We start from the raw sequence: 9,657 nt of genomic DNA on the forward strand, positions 1-9,657 counted from the left end.
AGTCATGCAGGGCCGTTTTGTTCAAAGAATAATATTTGCACCCTAATCAAATATAATTTACATTATGTCCTTTTAGTCATTTACAAAATGAAATTGATCAAAGTTCTATATAGCCTTATAACCAGAATCATTCTTCAATATGTGAGGAAGTATGCTAGATCTAAATTGGATAATTACATAGACTAGACAAGAACCTTTAATAGCTTTAGTATTATAGTACAAAAAACAAGAGACCAATTGAGTTGATGGTATGACTAACGAGTCCTGCATTTGTAACATTTCTCATATTATGTTAACTTAACTATCCCGGTAATTGTTCTTTTGATTGTGGTTTTCTTTTTTCTCTTTTGTTGCAACGGATGTGACATTGTTTGTTGACAACAATGTAGATGTAACCCATTCCACGAGTGGGTGCTGTAGACAAACGTCTCAAGATCTAACAATAAGATTTCCACTCTTCCCCTCTAGGCTTATTAGAATTAGAAAAGGCATCGGATCAGTTTTTTCCAATGCGAGTTATGAAATACACTTGTCAGATGACTTTCATGACTTTCATGACTTTCAAGCCTTTCATTTATATCATTTCCTCCCAAAACTCTACTCGCAAACCAAGCTTTAGAATCCATTTGAGTTAAATTTTGACAAGGAAGAAAGGAAAAGGGAAGACTTGAACATCTCACAAATATACTTCATTGCTTTTAAGTCTCCTATTTTTTTCTCCTCCAAAACTCAACTTGAAAACGATATAACTAATTACTGATGAAGACTAAGATATTGCTGAACATCAGCAATTCAATCTTTAGTCTCTCGGCACCAAATTAGAATGGAAGTAAAGGAAAATTATAGCAGAAAATATACAGAACAAGAAATGAAAGAAAGGAGAACCCTGAACGACCGAAGCTCTACGCATAATATTATTGGAACAGCAAAAAATAATCCACAGTACACATATATGCACATAACACTAACTAGAGATTCCTTCGTTCTCAATATATAATTCTAATGACACAACCACAACATTTACATGTCTTTGTTTATCTTAAACTAGATCATCCCAACATACTCAAATATTTATGCCAAAAATAAATAGGGCATTGGGAGAACTTTTGATTGAATTTGGTACGGAAAGAATATTATTTTCTGATATAAGATTTTGCACAGCAGGCTAATTCACCTACAATTCCTAAAGAAAAGAATGCAAGAGTACGAAAATGCAATCTTATGATAATAATTTGACCAGCCCCTCGTTATCACCTGATATCAATTAGGCCATTGACCTGAGTCTTCATGTATCTGTCTACTAAGTCAGCAAGAGCTCTGATCAAAGCCATCGGATCATATATTGTACCGACTTTAGGATCACGTAGGGAGTCAACTACAATCTGCATAAAAAAAATAAGAACTTTAGGATGACTGGAAACAAAATAAGTTGCATCACATAACGACCATATTTTGTACCAAAATAATAATACACAGATCAATCATAAAAATACAGATATGGGCATTTTTTATAGGCAAACATTTTTTAAGGGGAGGGGCATCACACTTTGGGATATTCCAACCTGGGTGATTTCAATTAAATATCTGGCAACTCTAGCAACTGAACTTGACTCTTGGGGACCAGAAATGGGCATGTAAAGCTGCTTTACAGCAATGATTCAATCAATCATGTTATCATGAGTCACAACTCATGTCATTGGAAGAGCTTCACTAGAATAACAACTTTCAGAGAAGTCAAACTAGTTTAACAATGTATGAACACATGATGGGATTTTTTTATTATTAGGCATCAATGGATGATAGTTTAAACAAGTTTTACACTCATAGTAGATCAAAATTAACTCCCAAGATAAAATGTAATCTTCATCAAGTTGAACAGCATAAGTTTTGATCTGCTCACTATTTTCCATAATAAGCAAATTTGGCACACATACCACATCAAATATTCCTTGGGCAGCCAAGCGGTCGACATCAACTTGAATTGCACTATTTCTGGGCACCAAAAGGGTATTGATATACTGATTTGTCTGCAAAAGAATCATACACAGCACATAAATTCCTTTGGTCACATTATTCCCTGTACTTTGCATTTTGGTTTTCATTTTCTTTGATAATTGTACTTAATTTGAAGAAAGTTTTTAACAAGTTGAATAATTTCATCTTGTATCAGAGAAAGATTAGAAAACACTAATTAAACAGATAGTGAGATATCAAGCCAGGTAATGAGATGATATTGAAGGAGACCAGACAAATGCTAAAATACATCTATAGGCAAGGGATATTACAACAAGCATGAGAAAAGGTGAACTGAATTCATATGATATGACAATTCATTCTAATGATAGTAATGATTCATTGGAAGGAGTGATGTTACAGAAATAGAAAAGTGTGGCTCACAAATAGCATTGACACTTGATGAGATATTTTAAGTTGAATAAAGAGAGGGGCAAAATGACATTTGACTAAATAGCTAACTAAAATTATTTTGTACATATTCAGTGTTCTACTTGGAACGGGTTAAGTGTGAATTTTAAACTATACACTGGCTCTTTTTAGAGAATCATGTGCCTGTTAGGTGCTTTATTTTGAACCAAAACCAATATAAAGTCTTATATTTGACACCAAGAAGTTTCAATTGTGAAAGAATTGTCACTCACAGAGTTATTTAAGTGATTGCAAGGATCTCCATATGTTCGATTTAGAGCGTCTGTAATGGCAGTTACAAAAGAAGAAGCCAAAAATCCATTAGTCTCCCGGTCATGTGTGCCATTTAACATCAGTACCTATCATATTTGTTTTAAAACCAAATTAGCACAAACTCAAAAAAGAAAGTAGAGGTAGCTATCAATGTTTGAGATCGCCAAATATTATTCAAGAATACAAGGCTCACAATGACAGATAGCACACTCCAAATCTCATGCAAGGAAGAGCGGATCAAATAATTTGAAACTAAGCAAGAAGGCAATAATTCCTTTCCATTGATTAACTTCAAGCATCAAGCCTACCCCACCTAGTGGGATAAAGGCCTGATTGTTGTTGTATTAACTTCAAGCATCAGGTATCTAGAAACATATGCTCAACAAATTGGAAAGCAGAGGCATGTGGCTCAATGATGGCAGCACACTAATGCCATTACATGGATGGACTTTTAGGGGCTGTTTGTGAATTAGTTTTTCAAGGGGAACAGGAAGTTTTAGAACTCTCTCGCAAGTTATTCCTATTTCATTGTTCTTGAGCCTTCCCCTCCCCTTCAAAAACCAACTCAAACAGATAAGGCTTAAATCTCATCAGCAGTTCAGCATCAGAAAGCAAGGGATTAAGGGACCAGGGATTTGTGTTCATATCAAAGGATGCCAGCTTATGAACATTTTGCCCCATCATGCACCAGCCAAGCAGAGGCTGGACCACCTTAAACAACTCACTTCTTCCAAAAGAGGGTACAAGAGTCCATGTAACTTAAAGAAGCAGCTCTAATATCACAGGATCGAAGGCTTACACTACCAATGAACAAAGAAAATGTGCATAGCAACATAACATGATAAGGAAATACCTTGAGGCAGGACCTCGAAGAAATAATCTCTCCAACTCCCAATAATACCTATAAGAATTTGTAAGTCAGTAAACATGTTAGGATCCAATTACCAAATATGTGACTTGTGTCCCACTCCAGAAGTAAAGGGTTTTTTATCATGGGATCTCAATTCTCCAACTACATTGGCTACTTTTTATGGTACAGTATTCCCAAGGTTCATATTAAAACATCTAATGGGACAACTAAATTGTCTTACAGAATGAAACAATTGTTGTCCCAACAAAATTACAGATTAATGTAGCAAAATTTGCCTCAACGAAATGCTGGAAGAGTTGGACAATCATGTTATTCAGACACAAAATATAATATGATATTCGCAATACCCACAGAAGAGAAGGCCAAGCATGCTCAAACCCCAACTGCTCAAATATATTTTAAGTGCCAATTGGAAAGGCCGGACATAGGTGATAGCAAAAATCATATTAGAGGCAAGACCAAATATTTCTTGACTTTTTGGGCTGCACTAATAAAGCATGAGGGAGAAAAGAAAACCCAACCCATTCTCACAAAATATTAGCAAAAGTTCCATAGCATTACAGTGCTACAGCACTTTTTCTTTACCGTTTAGCTTAGTAAGAGTAAAATACAGCTAATCAGTAGCTTACAGAAGTTGTTCAACTTATGGAGCTCAAGTAATAAAGCACTTTAGACAAGGACCATATATAGATAGAATAGCACTTAGCAACTCACGGGGGTAAAGGATCATGTTCCCAACCACCGCCTAAGGGGCACCTCCAGATTTTACTCTTCAAAAGATTCAACAATGTCAACTTTCTAATATATCACTCTAGGACAAAACATGAACACTGATCCCAATCCACTTTTGATTTCTCATAACAAAAACATGGTGCATTCTTGTCCATATGAACATAAAGGTTGCTGCAATAAACGACAACACTGACTTTGGCAGTAGATAAACAACACAGAAAACTACCATATCAAGAAACTTTTAATAAAATAGTTATCAATTAAGAATGTCATGCATCAAAATGACAATAAAAGGGAAGAGGGATGAATGCTCAAAATTGGCATCATCCCGACAAAAAAAACTAAAGGTTATGTAACATCAAGAAGAAATGCAACACATACTAATACTGATTGTAAGAATCTTACCAATGAAGGGCAGATTGAAGTAAAAAGGGAACCCATGCCATACACAATGCAGTCCACACTATTTAACTGCTCTAACACAGTTGCATTAGGTGAGGGAAAGACCTATTCAAAGAAGAGAAAAAGAAGTTCCAGACTTCCAGTTAGCTATAAACACCTATTCAATGACAGCTTTAAGCAGCAAAGCTAGCTGTGTCTAGCAAGCTATAAATACCTAACCCTGTAATCTCTCTATGATTCATTCAATATAATAACAGAATATAAGATTCAGTTACTCATCTATTTTCTCTCTGCATTTGTATCTTCTTCTATCTTCTATACTTTTTAAATGGTATGTTTTTAGATTTCCCTCAAGTGGACTGAGGAGTTGGAATAAACATGGATTTCCTAGTATACCACCGAGAATCTAAAATCCCACAATTTTATGAAGCAGGAGGGGAAAGAGATCCACCACATAATATAGACTCTAAATCTAACATCTAGATAGAAGGACTATGGTTGATGTTTCAAAAATATATCATGATACCACAACTGCTTCTAATAAAATAGTTCACTTGGCTTACTTTGCATGGTTCTGTTCATAAAGTAATTTTCATGATGCAAGAGTCATGGCAGAAATCCTTCAAAATGTGAAAGGAGTAGGTCAAACAAGACATAGCATTCACCTCATGAAGCAAATTTTTCCCCTCACTTGACATGTAGAACACTCTTTTTATTTTTGCAGGCAGTGCTGTGGCTGAAAGGCTTTCCTACCCATGAAATGATAAAACATCAAAAGAAGAAAATATAAGATAAAAATGCCAGGAACCAGCAGCACCACGCAAAATCTCAATCAAGTCAATCAACAAATTCATGCACACTAAGATACACACTAGATCAACTGACAAATCACTACTGTGTAATAATTAGTCAAAATAAAATAAAAAACCCTTTCTGCATTTAAATTTAGAATCAAAGGCCATTATTAGTTTAGAAGCTAAAATTCCTTAACCGGGACTTATATAAGAAAAGGAAAACTCAAAGGAATAAACTAACTAATTATGAAAATCAATATCTTCTAAAATTCAAAGCAGCAAGTACACATGCCCATTTCAAAGTCAATCAACATCAAGCAGTTAATATTTCCTATGCCATACCAACATCTCTAAAACATCAGCATGCATATCAAATCATTACTAACCTAAAAAGTACCCTTGCAATGATTCTGATATCCCCTTGAAAAACAAGTGCTCATCATCTTTCAACAAGGTTTTGAAAATATATGCATGCTTTATTTCAGGCAAGTTCCTTTCAGATCAGTAAAAATTTAAGCAAAATAGTGTACAAAAATAGGCATAATGTCACACAACACATACAATAACATACCTTATTAATTGCCTTGATTGTTCCACTGGTTGGATGAGAAATTTCATTTTGTCCCCGTATAACAGTCCCATCCTAAATGTATATTCGGAGCATAATGTAAGATCAACAACTGTTAAAATTATAGGTCAATAATCTGCGAATTTCTATATCAAATTCTTACAAGAAAACAATGTTTCCTTCTTAGAATTAGCATTTAACCTCTGATAACATAAGAAAATTGCATGGTTAAATAGATTTGTAACAGACCCATAATTCACAGCCTAATGTAAGCCTGTCATTGGTCGAAATCACAGGGAGAACCAAGCTTTCCAAGGGAATCTCTGAAACACGTGAAAACAAAAATATTGCAGCATCCAAGGACTGAAAAAATACACGTGCTCCTGCAAAAAAGAAATTTCCAATGCTGCATGCTTTATAAATGTCAGTAAAGTTGTTCCAACGTCAAACACCTAACTGACCTAAGTCTCATGATCCGCAATTATTTCCATTCTTCAGAAACATAAAACTCATAGCAGTTAAACTCACCACCAACTCTTAATTTACTGTTTCCAACTTCGCTGAAAGAACAAGAAAGTTTTTTCTTTCAGGTAACAAGAAGTTGATTGATGGCACACTTTCAGAAAAGAATAATTCTCTTTGAAAGCCTGTAAAGTTAAGCTATCATACGAAAAAAAGAAATAGTACATTGAGGTGAAGAAAGAAAGAAATAACTTGACCAGTTATAAAGTCTCTGACATTTAATTTATTTCAATTCAAGAAGCATATCTATTTGGTTTGAGTTATCGCGTTTCGCCATTACATTTGCATTATGGTAAACTGAAAATTCTTCTGAACAAATCACTAAGTTCTGATGACTCTCGCCACCAGGCACCAGCTATAAAACAGAACATAAAATGCATAGCTCAACCCACTAGCGACTGCCACAATTCAAGACACTTTACACCCTCTCCATTAATGAAAGCAAAATGAGAATGGGTGCCCATTTTGTCATTATAGTTATAGTGTAATGAATATATAATCAACAAAGCAAGCTTATAGTGCTAGCAAAAAATAAACGCATGAAGGAATGAAGGACCTGCCATTGCTGAAACAAAATGATTCTTCAGCCCGACGGAGAATCTGTATCAAAGCAAAATTATAAAAAACGCATGGAGGAGTGAAATTATAAAAGATTCTCAACAAGACACACTGATTAGCATGGCATATAGTAACACACTAGAGTCTATCTAAGCAATAACCCATATGAGTAACAAGTTATTGTAAAATAATGAAACCAGCATTCATATATAAGAAAAATTTCGCAATTGGTATTTATGCACAGTATAAGAAAGAATAACTCACTTGATTCTGAAAATAAGCAAGAAAGGCTCGGATAGTCTCCCTGTAAGCTTTAGACACACCTTTCCATAAAAGATGATCACCTTCTACAATAGAGTACCTATACAACATATATGTCACCAGGGGCTAAGTTAATATATATATAGATAGATAGATAGATAGATAGATAGATAGATAGATAGATAGATAGATAGATAGATAGATAGATAGATAGATAGATAGATAGATAGATAGATAGATAGATAGAGAGAGAGAGAGAGATTTATGAGTGCCAAACAGACATAAAGGTCAATAAATATAAGGAAATGTTAAATTCAAAAGGATGTCCAAATTAATCTTTTAGTGCCTGAAGTTTCACCCAGATTTTAAAAAGGTCCTTATATTTAAAACAGTTAATTTAAGTTTTTATACATTAAAAAAAATTAAGTAGATCTATGTATTTAAATAAATCTGTAATCACGTCCTTGCAAATTAATTAGGTCTTTTAAGGACCAAAATAGTAATTTAACCGAGAATGTTTTGGACTTTTGGGAACTGCAAGCTGCAGCTGCCTCATTAGACAAGAAAGCACCACCACTGAATTACACAAGTTAGTATATTATCACTAAATAACATTTACCCTAAATGATCCCTGTAAAAATATACACTGATCCCAATTCACACTGCATTTAGCAAAGCCAAATCAGAGTGAATAACCTTCAAATGGCCAAAAATCACCCTCATCACCACAGTAACAGGAAAAGGAACCAAAATGACAAATTTTCCAATTGAAGCACAGAGAATAACTAAATAAGTATTAGGCATCGAAAGAAGGAATAACAAACAGTGAATACCATTCTGATTTAGCTAGCAATGGATCAAATGGTAACCGATGACCGAGTAGATTTCGAACAGCAAGAGCTTCAGCTGTACTTTGATCAGACAATCTCAAACACCTCGAACGTATATCTCCAACAGCAGGGCCACCTGTGAAGTATCCAAAATCAATCAAATTCATAACAGACCGCAACATTCCACACAATCAACCAAAACCACCACATCTACAAACCCTAATAGTCAGCATTCTAAAAAACACACAGTAACCACAATTCAGAACACAATATTGTTGTTTTATCTGTCATCATGGCAACAATTTCAGCCACATTGGCTTCAATTTCCTCATCTTCCTGCAATTGCAATAATTACAACTAAAACATTGCTATTAACCATACCAAGCACGCGAACGATTTCAGCAGTACTTCCACCATCATCAGAAACAGGAAGAACGTGAGCGACACGTGTAGTGAAGTTCTTAAGCTCCTCAACGACGCCGTTGAAGGCAGTGCCACCGGAAAAGACGAGCAATGCGGGCTGAGGGTCAATGGCGAGGTTAGGGTTTGAGTAACAGCGACGATGGCGATTAGATGAAGGAAATGAAGCCATGGAAGAAGAAGAGTGAAGAGAGTGAGTGAGAGGAAAAGTGTTACAGAAGAAGAAGAAGGATGTGGGACCCCAACAAGTATCCGCCATATCCGCGCGTGTTCACCACTTTCCTTTTTGTTTATCCAACTCTAACACCGTATCAATGTGCCACAATAAAATTTAAAAATTTTAAACGTTTCTCGGTAATCCTGTACTAGTTGGGAATGTCCACCGAATGATTAATTCTTCTAGTGTATATTTTTATCCACAAGACTCAAAAATAATTGAATTGTCCACAAATATTTGTGCAAAAAAAATGATTTAGGTAAAATAAAAAATGTTTTGTGTTAAATTACAACAGGGGAAAATAAATTTATTTTGAAGTGCCTTTAATCTATTAATTTGTAATATTGGAAAGATGATTTTAATAGAGGGGTAAATATCTTTTGTTATAGAAACTTTATAACTTCTGTGATTAGTTAAAAAAATATTTCATTTTATTTCATTTTTTTTTTTATAATTCAGGAAGTAAACTGAATGGAAATATATGTTTGGTTCACTTTTTTAACTAGTTGCTCTATTGAAAAAGCAGTCATCCTATACTTCAGATTGTATTTCATAAGACATTATTTGACCAATCTAATTAATTTTTTAGCTAAAAACTAACATTTTGAACTTAAAAACTTAAAATACAATTTATATATACAATTGATCAGTTATGTATAAAAATCTAGCAAAAGACTTGTACAAACAAATGTCGATCTAATTCTATTAAACAAAACATGAGTCTAGAAACTCCAAAACAATTAAAGAAAGTAGTTAAACAACTACACTCCAACTTCTTTATTCAT

General features: G+C 34.4%; 1 protein-coding gene across 2 annotated transcripts; it reads right to left on the reverse strand.

The window, feature by feature from the left end:
- On the reverse strand, positions 888–8,950 carry LOC109328873 (uncharacterized protein YNL011C-like). 2 transcript variants are annotated; one of them, XM_019562496.1, is made up of 12 exons: positions 8,617–8,950; positions 8,239–8,371; positions 7,409–7,505; positions 7,143–7,186; positions 6,314–6,470; positions 6,068–6,139; positions 5,368–5,451; positions 4,706–4,807; positions 3,551–3,598; positions 2,658–2,783; positions 1,935–2,027; positions 888–1,382 (listed from the first exon to the last, which is right to left on the reverse strand). In XM_019562496.1, exons 1-12 carry the CDS (start codon positions 8,912–8,914, stop codon positions 1,251–1,253), a joined length of 1,386 nt encoding a protein of 461 aa, XP_019418041.1. In that variant the 5' UTR covers positions 8,915–8,950; the 3' UTR covers positions 888–1,250. The 2 variants fall into 2 exon arrangements, with proteins under 2 accessions (XP_019418041.1, XP_019418040.1); XM_019562495.1 differs by lacking the exon at positions 888–1,382 and having other exon boundaries at positions 1,432–2,027.

Source organism: Lupinus angustifolius, chromosome LG16, assembly GCF_001865875.1.
Source record: "Lupinus angustifolius cultivar Tanjil chromosome LG16, LupAngTanjil_v1.0, whole genome shotgun sequence".
Lineage (NCBI taxonomy): Eukaryota > Viridiplantae > Streptophyta > Magnoliopsida > Fabales > Fabaceae > Lupinus > Lupinus angustifolius.

Bases quoted from the DNA above. Each gene is read 5' to 3' on its own strand.
- LOC109328873 (XM_019562495.1), bottom strand. From the start codon at position 8,914: ATGGCGGATACTTGTTGGGGTCCCACATCCTTCTTCTTCTTCTGTAAC. The intron at 7,506-8,238 runs GTATTCACTGTT...TATGTTGTATAG, and splicing joins TTGCTAGCTAAATCAGAATG to GTACTCTATTGTAGAAGGTG. The intron at 6,471-7,142 runs GTCCTTCATTCC...TAAAGCATGCAG, and splicing joins TTTTGTTTCAGCAATGGCAG to CATTGGAAATTTCTTTTTTG.